Source organism: Ahaetulla prasina, chromosome 14, assembly GCF_028640845.1.
Source record: "Ahaetulla prasina isolate Xishuangbanna chromosome 14, ASM2864084v1, whole genome shotgun sequence".
Classification (NCBI taxonomy): Eukaryota; Metazoa; Chordata; class Lepidosauria; order Squamata; family Colubridae; genus Ahaetulla; species Ahaetulla prasina.
In genome coordinates this window covers 4,666,534-4,691,420 of record NC_080552.1, presented here as the reverse complement: position 1 = coordinate 4,691,420, position 24,887 = coordinate 4,666,534, and the positions used below count along the sequence as shown (strand labels likewise).

The following is a 24,887-nucleotide window of genomic DNA, read 5'->3' as shown; positions in this document are numbered from 1 at the left end:
TGCGCTCACATTTTTGGCGCTGGGCGAACCGGTTGTTAATTCATGTGCTGCCCACCTCTGCATATCGACCAACTGCAGCCTGTGAAATGCAGGTTCCTGCCTCACCAGGCTCAACACTTACGCTGTCTGGAGCTACTCCAAAGGTATAAGAGCAGGGTAAAGGGAGCCTCACCCTACAGAAGCATCCTCTCCTTGGAATGGAACAACTTGCCACGGCCAACTTGCTACGGGGCAACTCACTGTGGGACAATTCAACAATTCAGTTTAATTCTTTAAAATTATTTTTATAATATTTTTAATTTTTGTCATTCATTTTGCCCCTCCTTTGAAATCCTTTCTTTAATGGTTTTATGCAACGGCGAAATGTAAAATTTGTTACTACGGGTTCTGTGGGCGTGGCTTGGTGGGGAAAGTAATGTGACTGGGTGGGCGTGGCCAACTTTTTTTTTACTTTTAAAAGCATTTTTTCTACAACCTCCTCGGCCGAAGAGGTTGTAAAAAATGCTTTTAAAAGCTTTTGATGATCCCAGCTGAGCCGCGCGATCATCAGAGGCTTTTTTTTTTTACTTTTAAAAGCATTTTTTCGGCTGAAGAAAAAATGCTTTTAAAAGTAAAAGAAAAAACCTCTGATGATCGCGCGGCTCAGCTGGGCATGGGGGGGCAGGGATTTTTGCTACCGGTTCTCCAAACCACCTGCCACCATCGCTACTGGATCAGGCGATCCGGTCCGAACTGGGAGCATTTCATCCTTGGTTTTATTCCACTATTTCTTCGATGTTAGTGTAACTCTTGTCTTGTGGCGAGTTGGCTGTGGTGAGTTGACATAGCAAGTCGGCTGCTCCTCTCCTCCCTCTATAGATACATGCCTCTTACATACATACTGTATATACGTACATGCATACATCCATACGTACCTCTTCCCACCCATTCCCCACATACCCTCCCCTCCTCCCGGGCATCTGGGCTGCTCTCTGGCTTAATAATAATCTCCTTGGAAGCAACACAGGCGTTCGCCTGTAAATAACAACTCCCGAGCTGAAGATTAAAACCTTTCATTCTAATTTTACTCTGATGAGATGAATGCCCCACAATCCCTGAAAACATGCAGCTGGCCCCGAGGTTGCCACGGCAACTCAAGGAAGTACCCTGCGCGAAAAAGTAGGTGCGAGTCGTTCACGGCAGAGCCCGGGTGATGCGCTAATAGCCTCCTGCCAGGCCGCCCGGTTGCCTTGGCAGCCGCTCTCTTCGGGGCCTGCACGGATCCTGCAGAGACCCAGGAGAGCAGAAGCACCCGACGAAGCCCTCAGGCATCTCCCACCGACTCCCAGGATGGAGCCCTCGGCCTGTGAGGAGGATCTGAAACTCCTGAATGGGCAAAGGCGCCTGGTTCCCTCCATTCCTTCCTCCGGCTCTTTCCCAGGGCCTGTCCTTCTGAGGGCTTCTTGGGACCTTATACCTGCACCTGGGAAACGCAACCAAACATGTTTTGAGGAGAACAGGAGGCTGGCTTTTGGCAACAGCCTTTGGTTCTTCCCTGGCCATATCTGGGTCTCAGTGGGCAAATAAAAGCCATGTGAGCCAGGCTGGTTCCCCCAGCAAAGAATTCGTTATGACTTTTTTCATAGAGGGAGGCAGGAACAACTCAACATCAAAGGTCAACAATGGGATTAAACACCTTGAGCAGAGGTACATTTCCTGGGGGGTGACTTTGCTCCCCTCTCCAAGAATTTTCCTTCTGTTCCTCTTTCTCCCCTTTTATTCCCAGGCTGTTCCCTAAAACCTTTTCTCTGGAGCTCCTCATTGCTTCTTCTAAGCCTAAAACACCCCCTCAGCCTACATACATACATATATCCTACATACTACATGCATGCAATAGGGCTGTATTGTTCCAATCACCTAATTCCTTTAGCATCTTGTCACTTTCACTTTGTTGTATCTTGTGATTTAGGTTGATTGCTTTTATCCTGTGACTGCCACTAAGCATTGTATCCTATGATTTATGACTGTATTATGATTATGATCATGATTTATCACGTTGCTTGTATGTACACTGAGAGCTTCTGCACTGGAGACAAACTCCTTGCGGGTGTCCAATCACACTTGGCCAATAAAGATAGAGTAGAGTAGAGTAGAGTAGAGTAGAGTAGAGTAGAGTAGAGTAGAGTAGAGTAGGGTAGAGTAGAGTAGAATAATAGTATAGGTTCTCCTGCTTGAGCATAATCAACCAATGGAACAGAAGTTGCCTTCAGAAGTTGTGGGAGCTTCATCACTTGAGACTTTCAAGAAAAGATTGGACTGCCATTCGTCAGAAATGGTGGAGGGTCTCCTGCTCGGGTGGGGGGTTGGAATAGATGACCTTCAAGGTCCCTTCCAACTCTGTTAATCTGTTACATAGCAAGGGGCTGGACTAGAACAGGGGTCTCCAACCTTGGTCCCTTTAAGACTTGTGGACTTCAACTCCCAGCGTTCCTCAGCCAGCTTTGCTGGCTGAGGGACTCTGTGAGTTGAAGTCCACAAGTCTTAAAGGGACCAAGGTTGGAGACCCCTGGACTAGAAGACCTCCAGCTCATTCTATTGTATTCTGTCTTACAATTTATGTTCTGTGACTGATCATTTTCTTGTTTGTATGTACACAGAGAGCTTCAGCACCAGAGACAAATTCCTGGTGTGTCCAATCACACTTGCCCAATAAAGAATATTTCTATTTCTATTAGGAAGTATTTCTGTCTCTTACTTTTGGAAATGAAGGCACCTGGTTTTTCTGGAAATACCTCCAGGTTATCCTTCCTGCCACACTTCTACTGTCCAGAATGTTTGTAGCAGCTTCCTCTTTTTAGCAAACAGCTAATGGTTCCTGAGCCATTCCTTGGAGAGTTTTCCCTTACCTCTTTTCCAAAAACCATCTGTGCCCACCTACCTTTTTTAACTGTGTGCAATATTTTGTTGTTAGTTTGTAGAATATGGACAGACATATAAATTGTTTTCACAAATGAAAAATCTGCACACACAAACACACATTGCAGTCAGGGATGGTATTCATTTACCTTTGCTACCGGTTTGCAAAGGAGAGCGCACACGCCACCTCCATTCATGCGCAGGGCCTTTTGCGCATGCGCAGAGCATCAAAAATGGGACATGATGACGTCCGGGCGGGTGGGCAGAGCTTCCCACACCCGAACTGGCTAGAACTGACTGAATACCACCAATGATTGCAATCCACATTTCATGCACTATGAGGACACAACAGCTGCTGGGCAGTCCAGAAGTGGCACCTGTGGGTGTAACTTACCAGCATCGGATGGCCCACTTGCCAAGGACTTGTAGCCAAGGAACCTGGCGATCTTCTGCTGGCAGTGGGCCTGCTCTTCGTAGGTTAGCAGCTGGTAGATGAACTGCCAGATCACCTGCCTTGAGGGGGTGTCCAGGACAGGGTAGACATCCACAATCAAAGTATCAATGTTCCTGAGAGGAGAAGGAAGGGAGCAAAGACTTATTTAGGGCAGAGGGGGCTGAGAAGAAAATCCAAATCCCAGAGAAGATCAGATAACCGTTAGAGAAGAGCTGGAAGGGGCCTGAGGACATGAATACAAATGGAAGCCCCCAGATATCCACTGCTTGGCCGGGACATGTTGGACGGAGGGGAGGTACCCCTTCTCTGGTAACTGGACCCACTCTTGAATTGTGCTTCATGTTAGGAATTGTGCTTCACATTTTTCTACTGTTCCACAGGAATCTAACCCTAATCCTAACCCTCACATCCTGGACATAAACTGTTTCATTTCATTTCCTACCCTCAAAACGACGCTACAGAGCACTGCACACCAGAACAACTAAACACAAGAACAGTTTTTCCCCGAATGCCATCACTCTGCTAAACAAATAATTCCCTCAACACTTATCAAACTATTTACTAAATCTGCACTACTATTAATCTTCTCATTGTTCCCATCACCAATCTCTTTCCACTTATGACTGTATGACTGTAACTTTGTTGCTGGTAATCCTCATGATTTATATTGATACTGATTGTTCCTGATTGCTTATTTGTACCCTATGCTTATCATTAAGTTTGTATCATTAAGCGTTAAATTGTACCCTATGACCATCATTTGTGTTGTAAATGTTGTACCTTGATGAATGTATCTTTTCTTTTATGTACACTGAGAGCATCTGCACCAAGATAAATTCCTTGTGTGTCCAATCACACTTGGCTAATAAAAATTCTATTCTATTCTATTCTATTCTATTCTATTCCATTGCATTCTATTCTATTCTATCTGCCTTCTTGTCAGTTACAATCATCAGGGACAATTTAAAGAATTTGGAGGGAGAGATACTGAAGGGAAATGGTAATAAGGGACTACTGAATAATACCGGAATATAATATACTGGAATACTAGACTAGATGATGCCCTGGTAGCCTTAATATGCTGTAAATATTTGTTTCCTGTAACTTTGTAATTGTAATACAAATATGCCACATTAGACCCTTATATCTGTATTTCCTGCAACTAATTTCCTGCCACAAAAATTTGCTGTTATTAGGGTCTGTAAAGTATCTGGCATTTGTCAAAACAAATGTTCCTTCCTTTTGATCAATTGTCTTATTTCTTCCGCTCCTGCACAGCACATACCTCAGAGTGGAGATGTTGTTTTGAGTTCCCTTCCCTTCACACCAGGGTGCCAAATGGCCAATCAATACAATGCAGTTTTGGAATCCACCCACCCCTCTCTCCCTGGACTAATGATGGATCCCTGAAAACTAAGATGTCTTCAAAATGAAATACTGGCAAAACTGAGCAAACAAGTCACCTTACGGGGTAAATGGGCAGTATGAAAATGTAATAAAATGAATAAAAAATACATAAATAAACAAAATAGCTGGAAGAACATTGGGTATCGGAGATACCCTGCAATAAGGGTTGGAGGCTCCCCATCTTTGTTTTCCTCCCCTCCAACCAATTGTTATCTGCTGGTCACCATCCACCAATCATGCATTTCAAACGGGATGCAGGGCGCCAATAACAGATGGCTGGGGCAGGGATTTCACGCAAGTGTTTTATTGTTTGCTTACTTGTTTATTGTTTAGTTAACTCGGAATACTATAAAACTTGGCAGTGATTTATAGTAAAACAATTTACAAGGCAAACATGGCTCGTTAAAAGCATAACATAGTGGTTTAAATAGCAGATAGTAATATTTATTTATTTATTTATTTACATTTATTTATTTGTCAAACACAACAGTATATATAAGTATAAGCATGAAATAACCATACGAATTGAAAATATTTGCAGATCCCTCGCATCCTGGACATAAACTGTTTCAACTCCTACCCTCAAAACGACGCTATAGAGCACTGCACAACAGAATAACTAGACACAAGAACAGTTTTTCCCTGAAGGCCATCACTCTGCTAAACAAATAATTCCCTCAACACTGTCAGACTATTTACTGAATCTGCACTACTATTAATCGTTTCATAGTTCCCATCACCAATCTCTTTCCACTTATGACTGTATGACTGTAACTTGTTGCTGGCAATCCTTATGATTTATATTGATATATTGATCATCAATTGTGTTGTAAATGTTGTACCTTGATGAACGTATCTTTTCTTTTATGTACACTGAGAGCATATGAACCAAGACAAATTCCTTGTGTGTCCAATCACACTTGGCCAATAAAAAAATCTATTCTATTCTATTCTACAACCAAAGGGAACATTAGGACAGGAACAGTAGGCACGCTGGTGCTCTTATGCCCCTTACAGACCTCTTAGGAATGGGGTGAGGTCAACAGTAGATAGTCTTTGGTTAAAGCTTTGGGGATTTTGGGAAGAAACCACTGAGTCAGGTAGTGCATTCCACGCATTAACAACTCTGTTACTGAAGTCATATTTTCTACAAGCAAGATTGGAGCAGTTCACATTAAGTTTAAATCTATTGTGTGCTCGTGTATTGTTGCGATTGAAGCTGAAGTAGTCTTCGACAGGAGGGACATTGTAGCAGATGATTTTATGAGTTATACTCAGGTCATGCCGTAGTTCTAAATTTTCTAAACCCAGAATTTCACATCTGGTGGCATAAGGTATTTTGTTGTGATCAGAGGAGTGGAGAACTCTTCTTGTAAAATATTTCTGGACACGCTCAATTGTATTAATGTCCGAAATGAGGTGTGAGTTCCAGACTGGTGAGCTGTATTCGAGAATTGGTCTAGCAAATGTTTTGTATGCTCTGGTTAGTAGTGTAATCTTTATGGAGAAGAAGCTACGCAAGATTAAGTTTACAACTCTCAAAGCCTTTTTGGCGATGTAATTGCAATATAACAAATTGAAGTCCACAAGTCTTAAAGGGACCAAGATTGGAGACCCCTGGTATAGATTCCCCTGCTCGTGCAGGAATTAAGACTAGATCAGGGGTCTCCAACCTTGGTCCCTTTAAGACATGTGGACTTCAATTCCCAGAGTTCCTCAGCCAGCTTTGCTGGTTGAGGGACTCTGGGAGTTGAAGTCCACAAGTCTTAAAGGGATCAAGGTTGGAGACCCCTGGACTAGATGACCTCCAGGGTCCCTTCCAACTCTGTCATTCTATGTTCTATGTTCAATCTCTGGAAGAACAGATGTTCATAACGAAAGAGAAGTTCTCTCTCCTGAGTCTAAACTGCATGGGGTTTTAAAGGTAAAAGTTCCATATTTTGCCCAGAAGTGAATTGGCATCCAGCATATTGCCTTACAACACAGGGGTAATATGTAGAACTCTCTTTAGACGTATCAGGTGAAGATGATAAAAATACGTCTGTGTAATAGCATGTGGAAATAACCTTGGGACAGCGAGGAAGAGCTGCGGGTTAAACAACCATCATGCAAAACGTAGCTCAGCCCACTGAAGGAAAAGAGGTATACAAGGAAGAATAAGCTAGAATAGAGCTGGAAGGGACCTTGGAGGTCTTCTAGATCAGCCCCTGCTCAAACAGGAGAACCTATAGCAGTGTAGGGTGTAGGAAGTATTTCAGAAGGGATCCTCCTTAGTTCTCCAGAGGGAAAAGGAAGAGAGATGAGCAGGAAGCTGGACTAGAAGACCTCCAAGGTCCCTTCCAGCTCTATTCTATTCTATTCTGTTCTGTTCTGTTCTGTTCTGTTCTGTTCTGTTCTGTTCTGTTCTGTTCTGTTCTATTCCACTCCATTCCATTCCATTCCACTCCATTCCATTCTACTCCACGCCACGCCACGCCACTCCATTCCATTCCACTCCATTCCACTATTCCATTCCACTCCACTCCACCCCACCCCACCCCACCCCACCCCATTCCATTCCATTCCATTGTAGGAATTTAGCACCCACCCCCCTCCTACAAGAATGAAATATTTTAGAAAATATTTAAAAAGGCAAAATATATTTCCCTGGATGAGAAATGGAGAAACATGTTTTAAAGACAGCAGCTTCCTGACTCCCCCCCACCTTTGTCAATGGGCCATTAAAAAGCCTCAGCTAAGCTCACTCATTCTCCCCACCTTTGTCAATGGGCCATTAAGACTTGAGCCAGTCCATTGTCTACATGACAAAGATAGGATTAGCCCCTACCCATCTAGCAACAGAATCTTACCACATGGCAAGGCTCAAGCAAGCTTGAGAGACAACCTACAACATTAGCTAAGACTCCCACCCCCTGGGAATCTTGACAGCCAATCAGGATACTCTTCCTGTGCCCCAGAAAGTTCAAAGCTCAGAAAAAGCATAAAACCAGGGAGCACACGGGATCTCAGCCCTTTTCTGTTCAGGATCTCAAGCCATGTGATCCTGGCCACCATTAAACCATCTTTCCAAGCAGTCTCCATGTTTCCAGTGTCTTTGTCCCCACTTGGAACTGAACAGAAAAGGGCTGAGATGTAGACAATGGACTGGCTCAATGGACTGGCTCAAGTCTTAATGGCCCATTGACAAAGGTGGGGAGAATGAGTGAGCTTAGCTGAGGCTTTTTAATGGCCCATTGACAAAGGTGGGGGGGAGTCAGGAAGCTGCTGTCTTTAAAACATGTTTCTCCATTTCTCATCCAGGGAAATATATTTTGCCTTTTTAAATATTTTCTAAAATATTTCATTCTTGTAGGAGGGGGGTGGGTGCTAAATTCCTACACCATTCCATTCCATTCTATCCCAATAAAAATAGGTCTAGTCCTTGTCTGGACTGCCTCAAAGGCCTGGCAAGATGTGTAAAGGCAGCTCTCTGAACTCCTCCACTGTTCTGCATGGCAGTTCTCAACCGTGGCTCTTCTTCCTGTCTCCCAAGGCCATTCCCACACAACGCTTCACCCTGGCTGTTGCCTCAATCTTTGAAACCAAAGGATTAGGCAAGCTTTTCACTTTATCTCCATGGCAGAGGAAAGCTTTGCTGAAGCCAATTCAGACATTCTTATGTGACCCATCACCAGCTCTGGATTATTGCCCTGAGCTCCTCAAGCCCCACAATTCCTCCCCAAAGCTATGTGGGGCTCAGTCCAAACGCAGAGCCCAAGTAAGAAGGAGCACAAGGGAGCAGAACAGAGATGAAATGCTACCGGTTTGGACCGGTTTGGCTGAAACCGGTAGCGATGGCGGCGGGTGGTTCGGAGAACCAGTAGCGACGGTTCTTCGCCCACCTGCCCGGTTGTCATTACTTCCTGGTTTTAACCAGGAAGTAGCCTGTTTTTTACCCATGCACTTCCGTAGATTTCACCCCTGGAGCAGAACCTGGTGAATCTTTTACTGGGACAGACGGATGGGGTCTCCATCACCTTACCTGTGCTGGAAGAAGCTCTCCAGTGCTTTGCAGACTGTGTAGCGTTCTGCTGGTGTGAGCAGATGTTCCAGCTGCTGGTGGAAGGTCCTTCCCTGGACCTTTATGCTGGAGGGCAGGATCTCAGCGACCCACTGCAAAGAGGTGAGGGCTGAGGAGGAGCTGGGTGCTTCAGAGGATTCGCCATCTAGGCACAGGAAGCAAATCTCTCTTAAAACAGAAGACAAAGCTGATTCCGACACTTAAATCTCTGGAGGTTATTGGTATGATCTGATTTTAAATGAGAATAAATATTTAATTATTTAATTATTTAAAATAATTATTTAAAATAATTATTTCTTTTAATTGAGGAATTATTTATTTAATTGATTTATTAATTATTATTTAATATTTAATTTAATTTAATATTAATTAATATTAATAATATTAATAATTAATAGTAATATAATTATAAAATTATAATATAATTATAAAATAATTATAATATTTAATTATATTATATATTATATTATATATAATTATAAATTTATAAATAATTTTATAATATATTATATAAAAATATATAATATATTTATATTATAATTTTATAATATAATTATAAAATTATAATATAATTATATAATAATTATAATAATTATAATAATTAATTAATTATTATTTATTATTTAATTTAATTGATTTATTTAACTATTTATTTAATTGAGGAATTCTGGGAGTTGAAGTCCACAAGTCTTAAAGTTACCAAGGTTGGAGACCCCTGATTTATACACCAGTAACAGTAATTGGCATGTTTGCAAACAGAACCTGTACAGACATCCCCATTTTGTAACTTTGAAGCGGGAACAGAAATTCAGTAGGAATCTCTTGCTGTGTGGCCTCATCTACCGACTGAAGATGGTCGAACTATCCCGGTTCCCTGAAAGTTCCTGGAGTTTTCAAAAGTCCCAAATACCCTGTGCATGGGCTTTAGACTCTCCCAGGAACTTGTTTCCAGAGCTATTAGCTTTAAAGCTTAAGGAAAGAGGAAAGAACCATTTGTGGAAACAGGGCCAGGGGAAATAGCAATAGCACTTAGACTTATATACCGCTTCATAGAGCTTTCCAGCCCTCCCTAAGTGGTTTACAGAGTCAACCTCTTGCCCCCAACAATCTGGATCTTTATTCTACCCACCTCAGAAGGATGGAAGGCTGAGTCAATCTTGAGCCAGTTGGTCAGGATTGAACTGCTGGCAGTGGGGGAGGGAGGGAGGGAGGGAGGGAAGGAAGGAAGGAAGGAAGGAAGGAAGGAAGGAAGGAAGGAAGGAAGGAAGGAAGGAAGGAAGGAAGGAAGAGCATATACCGCTTCATAGTGCTTCACAGCCCTCTCTAAGTGGTTTACAGAGTCAGACTATTGCCCCCAATAATCTGGGTCCTCATTTTACCGACCTCAGAAGGATGGAAGGCTGAGTCAACCTCGAATCGATGAGGATTGAACTGCTGGCAGTGGGCAGAGTCCGCCTTCTATACTACATTCTAAGCACTGGCAAGGAAGGAAGGAAGGAAGGAAGGAAGGAAGGAAGGAAGGAAGGAAGGAAGGAAGGAAGGAAGGAAGGAATGGCCATAGCAATAGCACTTAGACTTATATACCGCTTCACAGTGCTTTACAATCCTCCCTAAGCGGTTGACAGAGTCAGCATATTGCCCCAAACCATCTAGCTCCTCATTTGACCCACCTCGGAAGGATGGAAGGCTGAGTCAACCTTGACCCTGGTGAGATTTGACCTGCCAAATTGCAAGCAGCCAGCAGGCAGCAGAAGTAGCCTGCAGTACTGCACTCTAACCACTGAGCCATCGCAGCTCTTACAAAGACGAAGACAACCTTCCAAGTTTATGACCAAGCTTTTGCTTACCACTGGAAAAGCTAACGATGCCTTCTTCAACCACAAGGGTGGGCATTGCCCCACTGCCTTGGAGCATGGACACCACCTTCTCATGGGAACAGTTCCTGCGGAACAGAACACAGGATCAATCGGGGACAGAAGAAGCACCAAGAGGGCCTGTAAGAACAACCGGTGGGCTCTGCGCAGACAGGGGAGCCATTGCCGAGCGTTGAAAAGATGTGTCCAAGCCAGCTCAGGGCCAGAAGGACATCAAGCCCCAGAGATAGTGGCGGGGAAAAGCAAAGAAGCTGCTAATTCACCTCATATCCAAGCCATTCAGGAACAAGATTCTGTCTCCGGCCTTCAGGGAAGCTTTCTCAGCTGGACTCCCTGCAGAGAGAAAACCAACAATCAAACAAACACACCACTCTTGGAGGACTCCAACGCTGCTCTATTTGCAGAATCTGCCGGGGTCACGAAAGCACATCTTTCCTTTTGGCTGATCCCTCCACTCCCAAAGTTTTAGGCAATTCCAGTTCCATCTCTTTTTTTTTGCATAGAATCGCAAGATCCCAGACGGGGCACCCTCACGAGCTATCAAACCAGACTTTGGATTCAGCTCCACCTGGTGACCAAACAAAAGGACATCTCTACTTCCAATTATCCCTCATTCTGCAAAAAAAAAGTGCATCCTGAGAAGCCAGACTCCATTTTGTAGCGTTCTGAGGTAACAGAAGCATCTAGAAGAATCCGGCTTAGTCTGTGACACCTGATCTTCTGAAGACAAAATCTGTATCCCATACATAGTGTTGGAAGAAATATCCAGGTCCAGGTCCAAGCTGGGAGAAAGACACTGGAAACATGGAGGCTGATTGGAAAGATGGTTTAATGATGAACAGAGCCACCAAGCACATGTGATTCTGGGTAGCTGACCACATGGAGCTGAGAGATGGTGGCTTTTATACCTTCTCTTGGGCTTTGCACTTGAGCTTCCTGTTCCTGTGCAAGAACATGTAGTCTATTAGCTTGTATCAGACTGCCATGGGGCCATGTACAAATCCTAGGGATTTGTCTGAGCTAAGCTTGATTGAAGTTTGGGCTGATGCAATGAAGGGGCTTGTTGGGCAATTCCTATTGTGGCTGAGGGCTAACCCTACCTTTGTTCAGACCTCACCACAGGGAATTTGCTTATGCATAGAGCTAGCTATCCCTTTATCTTTTAAGTGCTGACATCTGCTGTGGGTTATTAAGGAAGATGGAGGTTGCTTTCCAACAGCTTATTCCTCCATTTCTCATCCAGGGAAATATAATATTCTGCCTTTTTTTAAATATTTCTCAAAATATTTCATTCTTCTAGGAGAGAGGTGGGTGCTAACTTTCTGCAATAGCATCGATGTTTCACCTCATCCTGTTTTAAATAAGACATCAGGGTCTACGTACATGGTCTGGTTTATTAAAGAGCAGGAGGGTTTAGCTGCATGTCGAACTACACACAACGTAACGTGTAGTGAGAACAGAACATTCATAGTTGCAGAAAAGGAGACTTCTCCAATATTCATGCCCTTCCCAGATTGGAAAACAGCCCCAAAGTGGAGATACCCTCTCACACCTAGGATGTTGGGACATCTGGATGAGCCCATCAATTTTGCTCCTAAATTTCATGGCCCTTGACCTCATTCACAGGCATGTGGTGGCCTAAATCCAGAAGGAAGCAATGGTCTCGCCAGGGAGGAATTCTTACTCCGTGTTCCCACCTAGTGCAAATACACACAACCTGAAGCCACCTACAGCTACAAAGGTGGTCGCGGTAGGTAGTGTAGTTTTCCCTCAACACTTATCAAACTATTTACTAAAACTGCACTACTATTAATCTTCTCATCGTTCCCATCACCAATCTCTTTCCACTTATGACTGTATGACTATAACTTGTTGCTGGCAATCTTTATGATTTATATTGATATTGATTGTTCCTGATTGCTTATTTGTACCCTATGCTTATCATTAAGTGTTGTATCATTAAGTATTAAATTGTACCCTATGACCATCACTTGTGTTGTAAATGTTGTACCTTGATGAACGTATCTTTTCTTTTATGTACACTGAGAGCATCTGCACCAAGACAAATTCCTTGTGTGTGCAATCACATTTGGCCAATAAAAAATTCTATTCTATTCTATTCTATTCTATTCTATTCTATTCTATTCTATTCTATTCTATTCATGATTCTTAACGAATGTATCTTTTCTTTTATGTACACTGAGAGCCTATGCACCAAGACAAATTCCTTGTGTGTGCAATCACACTTGGCCAAATAAAGAATTCTATTCTATTCTATTTGTATATAGAGCAGGAAAAGGATGAAATTCGTAGGCGATCATGATCGAATTACTTAAACTTAATTAAAACGAACAAGTTTTCACTTGGATAACATTGACATTGAATGAAAACACATTTTATTTTTCTTCTGGTGGCACCCATTCCTCTGCCCTGGCTGCATTTCCATTGCAGAGGCTGGTAGATTAGGAGTACGTGGAGGAGAAGCCAGAAAAGTCAAAATAGTGGCATGTAAATTAATCTGTTCTTCCACTTGCTGGACTGACCCCTGGATTTCATTCGAAGGACGAGCGCACCCCTAAAACATAGTTGCGTGCTTCTGAACTTGGTCAAGTAGTCCATTTGGCGAAGAATTCACAATCGGGGAAGAACCCAAAGGCATTTCTAAAATATCTGGGCTCCAAGCGAGGTTTGCGCAACCTTGCCAGGTTTGCCTAAGAAATGGAAGTCTTTGGCAACAAATAAGAGCTCCTCTTACCAGGCAAGATGGACTCGATCCACACAGGGGCATGGCCACGTAACGTGAACCCGAAACTTCTACTGCCCTTGTAGACGCGGACGGTTCTGTGGAAGGAGAGTACATTGTAGTCCTTACATCAGACAGGGAATCCAAAAGGAGCAGAGCAGGACTTTCTCTCCCCGTTCAACTGTCTGCAGAGATCTCTGAACCCCTTCCCTGCCTCTCTTGACACCAGGGTTTCTCAACCTTGGCCACTTTAAGATGGGTGGACATCAACTCCCAGAATTCCCCAGCCAAGGTTGAGAACAGCAATAGCACGTAGACTTATATGCCACTTCACAGTGCTTTTACAGCCCTCTCTAAGCCGTTTACAGAGTCAGCCTCTTGCCCCTAACAATCCGGGTCCTCATTTTACCCACCTCGGAAGGATGGAAGACTGAGTCAACCTTGAGTCAATCAGGATCGAACTGCTGGCAATCAGCAGAGTTAGCCTGTAATACTGTATTCTAACCACTTTGCACCATGGAAGGAAGGAAGGAAGGAAGGAAGGAAGGAAGGAAGGAAGGAAGGAAGGAAGGAAGGAAGGAAGGAAGGAAGGAAGGAAGCAGAAAGGAAAAAGGGAGAGCAATAGCAATAGCCCTTAGACTTATATACTTCTTCTTCAACTTTCTAACGTATGCATGGGCACTGGGCGGCTAATCTTCTGGTTTCAGGCATGTGCAGGCACACTGGCCACCTAGTCTTCACATGCGCATGCACGCCAGAAACCGAAAGACCAGGTGGCCAGTGCGCTTGTGCAAGCCCTTGCTGCTGCTCTTCCGGTTTCTGGTACACGCATAGGCACACACGCCCTGGTTTCAGCACTCGGTGCCAAAAATAAACTTTCTTCTCCCCTCCTTTCCAAAATGGTCTAAAAACAAGCTGTGGTCTTTCTGGTGACGGACAAGTTCCGTTCTAGAACCTGCATCTTTGGGAAGGAATCTTTGCAGGTCCTTACCTGCAAGCTGCCCCTGCCCCCACATTGCTGCCAATTAGGGTGGTGGATTTCCTCAAGCTCAGGCAATTCTCCTCCTGGCTCCGGGGCACCGAGCTGGCCCGGGTGGAGACCAGCAGGCGCTCATGGTGGTCTTCACTGCGGCTCCGTCTCAGGCGGTTGGCCGGCTGTTCCCTCTTGGCTCGGCACAGCTTGCTGATGAGACTCTGGGACACCACCTCGTCAAAGCGCTGCCGGTGTTTCCTGGGGATGAAGATCCTGGGAACATGAGAGCAGACCCGGGTTAGGAAAGGAGCAGGGGGTTAACAGATTAACAGAGTGGGAAGGGACCTTGTAGGTCATCTAGTCCAACCCCCCACCCAAGCAGGGGACAGATGAAAGTCCAGTCTCTTCTTGGAAGCCTCCAGCGATGAAGCTCCCACAACTTCTGAAGGCAACTTCTGTTCCATGGGTTGATTGTTCCCACTGTAAGAAAATTTCTCCTTCTTTCCAAGTTGAATCTCTCCTTGGTCGGTTTCCATCCGTTATTCCTTGTCTGGCCTTCAGGTGCTTTGGAAAATAGCTTGTCCCCCTCCTCTCTGTGGCAGCCCCTCAAATACTGGAAGACTGCTATCCTGTCTCCCCTGGTCCTTCTCGTCACTAGAGTAGCCCTGCCCAGTTTCTGCAACCATTCATTGTATACTTTAGCCTCCAGTCCAGGGGTAAAATCTACCTACCTTGCCTACTGGTTCAGAAGTGCATGCACCATCGTCCCCTCAATTTTTGACCATCTGCGCATGCATGGGTAAAAAATGGGTTACTTCCAGGTTAAAACCAGGAAGTAACAATGTCCAGGCGGGTGGGCGGAGCCTCGTGCTGCCACCACTACCGGTTCGTGCAAACCGGACAGAACTGGCAGGATTTCACCACTGCTCCAGTCCCTTCATCATCCTGGTTGCTCTTCTCTGCATTCTTTCTAGAGTCTCAACATCTTGGCTACTGCTCTCACAATGGCACCTAACCAGGGGTGGACTTCAAAATTTTTAGCAAAGGGTTCTCTGCCCGGTTGCTGGGTGGGCGTGGCCATGGTGGGCGTGGCCTCCTGCACCATGGCGGGTGTGGGGGTTGCCCTCCCCAGGCTCCGGAGACTCCCTGGAGGCTGGAAACGGATCCATTTCCAAACTTCCGATTGGCCCATTTTTCACCCTTCCCAGACCAGATTTAAGTATGCCTAGTCTAACGAAGAGAAGGATTAGGGGTGACATGATAGCAGCCTTCCAATATGTGAAGGGTTGTCACAGAGAAGAGGGGTCAACCTATTCTCCAAAGCACCTGAGGGGAGGACAAGAAGCAATGGGTAGAAGCTCATTAAAGAAAGATCCAAGCTTGAATTAAGGAGACATTTCCTGAAAGTGAGAACAATTCAGCAGTGGAACAGTTTGCCTCCAGTTTGCCTCCATCATCGGAGGCCTTCAACAAGAGACTGGACTGATACAAGATCTTCTGCTCCAGCAGGGGGTTGGACTAGAAGACCTCTGAGGTCATTTCCAACTCTATTGTTCTATGTTCTACTGCATGTCCTTTCTTTTCCCGGACTCCAGCAATGTCCAGCCTCCAGCAGCACTGCCTGCATACTGATCTGGCCACCAGATGGATGGGTCCTTCAAGACTCGCAAAGGGAGATAAGAGGAGCTAGCTGCTGGCACAGAGATGGGGCGACAATCTTGAGCCTTGGGTTGTTTTCACCAACAGGAGAGTTGGTGTGTCGGCCCACGTGGGTGACATTGTAGTTTGCCAGAGGGCTGCAGAATGTGGCTGAACTCCCAGATGGTGGTGCTGGGGGGAGGGGGCGGTTGGTTTCATTACAGCCTGACAGCAAAGTCAGCTCCAGGGCCCCTCATCCATCCCAGCCCTGAAGGCATTCTTGTTGGTTTATGCTGCATGGGGTGTCAATGCCAAGCCTAGCCCTTCCATCTATTTTATTTATTTATTTATTTATTTTGTCACAACAATATATGTAGGTATCATACAAAACGATTATATAGTATATAAACACATATGAGTAAATATAAGGAGGTATAAGCATATATATATATAGGAAGAAGAAAAGAAAAACAATAGGACAGGAACGGTAGGCACATTTGTGTGCTTATGCACGCCCCTTATCTATTTTATTTATTTATTTATTATTTTATTTATTTGTCACAACAGTATATATCAGCATAAGCATAAAATAACTATACTATATAAAGCATATATATAATCATAAGTATGTAATAACTATATGAAATTGTATACAATCAAAGGGAACATTAGGACAGGAGCGGTAGGCACGCTGGTGCTCTTATGCACGCCCCTTACAGACCTCTTAGGAATGGGGTGAGGTCAGTGATAGGATTCAAGTAATTTAATAACCGGTTCTCTGCCCTAATGATTTCTTCCAACAAGCAGTTTGCCAAACTGCTCAGAAAGTTAACAACCGGTTCTCCTGAAGTGGTGCGAACTGGCTGAATCCCATCACTCTGTCTGTCTGTCTGTCTGTCTATCTATCTGTCTATCTATCTATCTATCTATCTATCTATCTATCTATCTATCTATCTGCCTGCCTGCCTGCCTGCCTGCCTGCCTGCCTGCCTGCCTGCCTGCCTGCCTGCCTGCCTGCCTGCCTGCCTGCCTACCTACCTACCTACCTACCTACCTACCTATCCATCCTATCTACTTACCTATCTATCCAGTGGTGGGATTTAACTAATTTAACAACTGGTTCTCTGCCCTAATGATTTCTCCCAACAACCAGTTCACCAAACTGCTCAGAAAGTTAACAACCGGTTCTCCCGAAGTGGTGCGAACTGGCTGAATCCCACCACTGGGTGAGGTCAATAGTAGATAGTTTTTGGTTAAAGCTTTGGGGATTTTGGGAAGAGACCACAGAGTCAGGTAGTGCATCTATTCCATCTATGCAGAACAGCTTCCTACTTCTTCAGGGCTTGGGTGGGGATGTTCAGGGCATCCGTCACTCACAGCCCTGGCAGGTGAGCGAAGCCTTTAATGCAGTGGTGGAATCCAAATTTTGTTACTACCGGTTCTGTGGGCGTGGCTTGGTGGGCATGGTGTGGCTTGGTGGGTGTGGCAGGGGAAGGATACTGCAAAATCCCCATTCCCTCCCCACTCCTGGGGGAAAGATATTGCAAAATCTCCATTCCCACCCCACTCTGGGGCCAGCCAGAGGTGACATTGGCCGGTTCTCTGAACTACTCAAAATGTCTGCTGCCGATTCTCCAGAACCTGTCAGAACCTTCTGGATTTCACCCCTGCTTTAATGTTTGGTCTCCAAAAGACGTTCTCAAGAGAAACAGAGTGCAAATCATCTCTACAGACAGAGCGGGACAACTCACCACAGTCAACTCGCCGGGGCCAATTCGCCATGGCCAACTCACCGCGGGAGAACTCACCATGGCCAATTCAACACGGGCCATTTCGACTATTCAATTTCATTATTTTAAATTATTTTTAATAATTTTTATTAAAATATTTTTAATATTTTATTATTAAATATAATAAATAAATATTTCATTTTTTGTCATTTACATTTCATTTTGTTCCTCTTTCTTTAATGATTCTACGCCATGATTTCTTCGATACTGGTGCAATTCTTGTTCCATGGTGAGTTGGCTCTGACACCCCATTGTCCCCCCCACACACACACACACCCCAGATACGCCTTTGCAAGCTTTAAAGAGCCAAGCGGCTTCACCAGCACCTCTGGCTACTGACAAAGACCTGCTCAGTAAAACCCAGCCAAGGGCTTAGCTTAGCTTGATGTGAAAATCACCATCATAATACTGGTTTCTCTGGCTAGGTAGACATAACAATTATGTTAGATTAAGCTGGGTTTAGTGCAGAGGTGGGTTTCAGCAGGTCCTGACCAGTTCTGGAGAACCGGTAGAGGAAATTTTGAGTAGTTCAGAGAACCGGGAGTAAAAATTCTGACTGGCCCCACCCCCACCTATTCTCTGCCTCCCGAGTCCCAGCTGATTGGGAGAAAATGGAGATTTTACAGTATCCTTCCCCTGCCACGCCCACCAAGCCACACCCACCAAACCACATCCAGAGAACCAGTAGTAAAAATTTTTGAAACCCACCACTGGTTTAGTGCAGTGGTGAAATGTAAAATTTGTTACTACCGGTTCTGTGGGCGTGGCTTGGTGGTGGTGGTGGGTAATGTGACTGGGTGGGCGTGGCCAACCTTTTTTTTTTTACTTTTAAAAGCTTTTTTTCAACAACCTCTTCAGCCGAAAAGGTTGTAAAAAAATGCTTTTAAAAGCCTCTGACGATCAGGCAATTCAGCTGGGATCATCAGAGGAGCCTTTTAAAAACATTTTTTTACAACCTCTTCAGCCAAAGAGGTTGTAGAAAAAATGCTTTTAAAAGATTCTGACGATCCCAGCTGAGCCATGCGATCATCAGAAGCTTTTTTTTTTACTTTTAAAAACATTTTTTCAGCCGAAGAAAAAATGCTTTTAAAAGTAAAAAACAACAACAACAACTCTGATGATCGCGTGGCTCAGCTGGGCATGGGGGTGGCGCAGGGATTTTTGCTACCGGTTCTCCGAACCACCTGCCACCATCGCTACCAGATCAGGCGATCCGGTCTGAACCAGGAGCATTTCACTCCTGGTTTAGTGCTATGCATGTTGCTACTAGGTCAGTGATGGAGAACCTTTTCAGCACCGTGCGCCACAAAGGTCGCACAGAAATGTCGCATGTGCGCTCATCGGGGCCACGCTCCAGAAAAGCCAAACTTCCGGGTTCTAGCATGCATGCGTGTGCTCGATTATCAGCCAGCTGGCGCGCATGTGTGCGCGCACCAGTTTTCGTCACTGCTACGCGCACAAAGGACAGCTGATCATCTTTTTTTTCATTTTTTTTATTTGCATTTATATCCCGCCCTTCTCCGAAGACTCAGGGCGGCTTATACTATGTCAAGCAATAGTCTTCATCCATTTGTATATTATATACAAAGTCAACTTTTATTGCCCCCAACAATCTGGGTCCTCATTTTACCTACCTTATAAAGGATGGAAGGCTGAGTCAGCCTTGGGCCTGGTGGGACTAGAACCTGCAGTAATTGCAAGCAGCTGCTGTTAATAACAGACTGCATTAGCCTGTTGAGCCATCAGAGGCCCTTGCGTGCATGCACACCAAAAACCCAGAGGATAAACAGACAAGGCTGTGCGTGCCGGGTGACATGGCTTCACGTGCCACTTTGGGCACGCGTGCCCTAGGTTCGCCCTCACAGTACTAGATCATGGGATAATGCACACAACTGAGAGGAGTAAAGCCACAATCTTTTATATTTCAATACCTCAATAGGCTTGCTGTTAAAACCTCAGGGACTCCTTCTCTGGAATTTAAGACTTGCCCCTTTCTTTGCCACCATTCCGCCCCCTTGCCAACCTCTAACATTCAGAGGGCTTCTGGGCATACTTGCTGGCAGGGCTAATTACCTTAAAAGACACAGAGCTGAACTGCCTCCTTTACAACTTTTCCGTGCACCCACCGCCTCTTTGCAGGCTGAATTCTCCCACGCCCACCCACATGCTTGTCAGCGACTGTATCCCCCATAAAGATTCCCTCATAATCTTCAGCTTCAGCGGCTTCAGAACCAGTGTTGCCACACAAAAAAAAAACAACCTTTGATGATCGCATGGCTCAGCTGGGCATGAGGCTGGGGCAGGGATTTTTGCTACCGGTTCTCCGAACCACTTGCCACCATCGCTACCAGTTCAGGCGATCCAGTGTGAACCAGGAGCATTTCACTTTAGTGTTATGCATGTTGCTACTAGGTCAGTGATGGCAAACCTTTTCAGCACCGTGCGCCACAAAGGTCGCACGGAAATGTCGCATGTGCGCTCATCGGGGCCACGCTCCAGAAAAGCCAAACTTCCGGGTTCTAGCATGCATGCGTATGCTCGATTATCAGCCAGCTGGCGTGCATGTGTGCGCACACCGGTTTTCGTCACTGCTACGCGCACAAAGGACAGCTGATCATCTTTTTTTTCATTTTTTTTATTTGCATTTATATCCCGCCCTTCTCCGAAGACTCAGGGCGGCTTATACTATGTCAAGCAATAGTCTTCATCCATTTGTATATTATATACAAAGTCAACTTTTATTGCCCCCAACAATCTGGGTCCTCATTTTACCTACCTTATAAAGGATGGAAGGCTGAGTCAACCTTGGGCCTGGTGGGACTAGAACCTGCAGTAATTGCAAGCAGCTGCTGTTAATAACAGACTGCATTAGCCTGTTGAGCCATCAGAGGCCTTTGCGTGCATGCACACCAAAAACCCAGAGGATAAACAGACAAGGCTGTGCGTGCCGGGTGACATGGCTTCACGTGCCACTTTGGGCACGCGTGCCCTAGGTTCGCCCTCACAGTACTAGATCATGGGATAATGCACACAACTGAGAGGAGTAAAGCCACAATCTTTTATATTTCAATACCTCAATAGGCTTGCTGTTAAAACCTCGGGGACTCCTTCTCTGGAATTTAAGACTTGCCCCTTTCTTTGCCACCATTCCGCCCCCTTGCCAACCTCTAACATTCAGAGGGCTTCTGGGCATACTTGCTGGCAGGGCTAATTACCTTAAAAGACATAGAGCTGAACTGCCTCCTTTACAACTTTTCCGTGCACCCACCGCCTCCTTGCAGGCTGAATTCTCCCACGCCCACCCACATGCTTGTCAGCGACTGTATCCCCCATAAAGATTCCCTCATAAGAAAATTCCCCCTGCGGCTTCAGAACCAGTGTTGCCACACACACAAAAAAACATGCTGCAAAACCAGAGGAATGATGAGGCCCAGATCATCACAGGGGTAGCCCGGGCATTATGTGGAGATAATGTATCAGCATTATCCTTCTTTTGCCACTTTCTGAAAATAGAACATGGAATAACAGAGTTGGAAGAAACCCTGGAGGTCTTCTACTCCAGGGGTCTCCAACCTTGGCAACTTTAAGACTTGTGGACTTGGGGGTGGGGTTGAGGGCAGAGGATGGAGTGATGGTGAATGTATGTACAGGGATTATTGAAGAATAGAATAGAATAGAATAGAATAGAATAGAATAGAATAGAATAGAATAGAATAGAATAGAATTTTTATTGGCCAAGTGTGATTGGACACACAAGGAATTTGTCTTGGTGCATATGCTCTCAGTGTACATCAAAGAAAAGATACGTTCATCAAGGTACAACATTTACAGCACAATTGATGGTCAATATATCAATATAAATCATAAGGATTGCCAGCAACAAGTTATAGTCATACAGTCATAAGTGGAAAGAGATTGGTGATGGGAACTATGAGAAGATTAATAGTAGTGCAGATTTAATAAATAGTTTGACAGTGTTGATGGAATTATTTGTTTAGCAGAGTGATGGCCTTCGGGAAAAAACTGTTCTTGTGTCTAGTTGTTCTGGTGTGCAGTGCTCTATAGATGTATATAAGATGTATAAATACATCTTATTCAGGTCAGGTCTGCCCAGCTACCATTTTAGAATGGGAGGGAGAAAAGAGGAGAGAGTAGGAGGTAGGAAAGAGGAGAAGTGGGGTAGAAGAGGGAGAAGAGGAAAGAAGAGGGGTAGAAGAGGGAGAAGGAAGGTATAGGGTGGAGGGAGGAGAGGATATAGATAAGAGAAGGGGAGGAAGGTCTGGAAAGTAGAGGAAGGTAGAAGAGGGAAGAGAGTTAAAAGGAGGCGGTGGTGACTGGGCAAGCCCAACTAATTGTATATGACTGTACATTGGATGAGTTGTTGGATATGAATATAAAAATAAAACTTTTTAAGATTTAAAAAAAAAAAGACTTGTGGACTTCAACTCCCAGAATTGTGGGCAAGACAAGAGGCAAGAGAAGCTCCTTAGAGCAGGAGTCTCCAACCTTGGCAACTTTAAGACGTGTGGACTCCAACTCCCAGAGTTCCTCAGCCAGCTTTGCTCTCGGAGTTGAAGTCCACACGTCTTAAAGTTGCCAAGGTTGGAGACCCCTGTTCTAGTCCAACTCCCTGCTTGAACAGGAAAGTTTACACAATTCCAGAGAAGTGGTTGTCCAATTTCTTCTTGAAAACCTCCCGTGACGGAGCGCCCCCGATTTCTGGAGGCAAGCCATTCCGCTGGTTAATTGTCCTCACTGTTAGGAAATTTCTCCTTAGTTCCAGGTTGCTTCTCTCCTTGATTGGCTTCCACCCATCGTTTCTTGTCCTGCCTTCAGGTGCTTTGGAGAATAATTTGTCCCCCTCATCTTTGTGGCAGCACCTCAAAAATTGGAACACTGCTATCATGTCAGCCCTGGTCCTTCTTTTCTCTAGACTGGATATACTGAATCCTGCAACTGTTCTTCATATGTCTTGGTCTCCAGCCTGCTACTAAACAAAGAGAGATTCAGCCTGGAAATAAGGAGAAATTTTCTGACAGTGGGAGCAATCAACCCATGGAAGAGAAGCTGCCTTCGGAAGTTGTGGGAGCTTCATCACTGGAGGCTTCCAAGAAGAGACTGGACTGCCATCTGTCAGAAATGGTGTAGGGTCTCCTGCTTGGACGGTGTTGGATGAGATGACCTACAAGGTCCCTTCCAACTCTTGTTAAATCTGTTAAATCGTTCTTGTTGCTCTTTTCTGCCACAAACCTTGCCTTTCACTCTGCATTGCCACCCATTCCACATTTCCAAAGTCCAGTTGAATATTTATTACCCTGCACAAGATTAAAATATCTGCCAGCCTGGAAGCTCCCTGATCAAGCACTCAGCCTAGCCTACTTTATGAGTCGAGTCGGCTGTAAAGACACCAGGATCCAATAATCCCCGTAAGGATCCCTTTGAACACTCTTGAGATGTGACAGGGGTTGGGGAAAATGCTTGGCCTACACAATACATCCGTTTCCCTCGGCAAAGAGGGCAGCGCAATTTCACCTGCTGCTGCACTGATCAAAAATTGAGGGAAGGAAGAAAGAAGTCCTTGGCAGACGAGAAAAGGTCTTTTGTATTTTTAGCATGATCTCTTTGCTTCTCTGAAGAAGAACGACTCCAGAGGGAGGACCGTGCAAAACTGCTTTTCTTCGGTGCAAGAGTGGGGTATACATCCATACATAGTAAGTAAGGGTATGGCTAGCTGATGAGAACTAAATAGCTTGAAATAGAGTTATACTAGTCTTCCTTTATTTATTTATCAGCAAAACACAAATTTGGTACAAAATATCGTACATATTTCATACCAGATTTGTGTTTTGCGGATAAAGAAATAAAGGGAGACCAGTATAAATCTATTTCAAGCTATTTAGGTCTCATCAGCTAGCCATACCCTTACTCGGATTCAAACTTGGGCTGCCTGCATATTAGACAGTTGCATTAACCTCTGAGCCACAATTAAATTCTATTTATTAAGAAATAAATTATTTCTTTATCAGCAAAACAGAAATTTGGAACAAAATAGTCTGTCGTGAAAGCGACTGCCTGAGGGTTAGAGTTGAAAAGCGAAAGGGAAGCAATATGCTCTCTCCCATATTGGGGCAGGCCAGCCTGAATACCACCTCTGATATTCGGTATACGTATTGAGTATACCATATATATATTGAATGTATACGGTATCTTTAGAAGCAAGATGTCGTGTCCCACTCCTCCTCTGACGGCCAGGTCTGGAAAGTCTGTATCAAGTGTGGCCACGAAGCCTCTGCAGCTTTGCCAAATTCCTGTCAGAGTCCTCAGGGCAGGCAGGAATCCAAGGTGTGACTTCAGCAACCAGATTAGACTTTGCCTGACTCAAGGAATGCCAGAAAGCAGATCCTTTATATAGGCCGTGGGGTGTGGCTCCATGACTCAGCACTTATCCAGGCCTGCCCTTCCCTTCCTTTTGCTGACGTCGCCTCTCCGTTCTCCGGAAGCGGGGATCTCTCCACCCTTCGTCTGCCTGCCCAGCTGCCGGCAATTCTAGCTCGTGACTGGCTTCATGCTCATCATGATCACACGCTGTGGGGGGGAGGTTTATTTGCTCAGTCTGTCCGGGCATGGTGCCAGGACTGGGGGCTGGAGGCATGCCAGGCCATTCGTCTTTCTCAGTCTGTCCGGGCATGGTGCCAGGACTGGGGGCTGGAGGCATGCCAGGCCATTCGTCTTCATTATCAGTCTCTGGCTGAGATAGCAGGAGATGGGAGGGGCCCAGCTGTGGAGAGGGGGGCGGGCGAGGCACAACACAAGTGGATTTCTGAAAATGACCTTGCACCAGGCCCTCTTGAAGCAGTGTTGGTGGCCTCTCAAACCCCTCCCACCCTCTCCATCCCTCAGCTCACTGCAGTAGGAAGGAAGCCCCACTCTCCCCATATCCCTCTGGGTCACATTCAAGTTCCTGCAAACTTTCTCTGCCATTTGGAAGGAGAATATACCTTCTTCCAACCGAGGATGGGAGCGGGCCACACAAGACATTTCTGTTCCATAGGC

General features: G+C 45.0%; 1 protein-coding gene across 1 annotated transcript in view; it reads right to left on the bottom strand.

Annotated features, from left to right (window-relative positions):
* Positions 1-24,887, bottom strand: part of GRID2IP (Grid2 interacting protein) — a 139,777-nt gene that overhangs the window by 54,906 nt on the left and 59,984 nt on the right. The window contains exons 3-8 of the mRNA XM_058157223.1: positions 14,425-14,679; positions 13,446-13,531; positions 10,954-11,023; positions 10,667-10,758; positions 8,778-8,961; positions 3,290-3,462 (exon numbers count right to left, since the gene is read on the bottom strand). Of these exons, the coding sequence (XP_058013206.1) occupies positions 3,290-3,462; positions 8,778-8,961; positions 10,667-10,758; positions 10,954-11,023; positions 13,446-13,531; positions 14,425-14,679 (860 nt within the window). The remainder of the gene's footprint in view (positions 1-3,289; positions 3,463-8,777; positions 8,962-10,666; positions 10,759-10,953; positions 11,024-13,445; positions 13,532-14,424; positions 14,680-24,887) is intronic.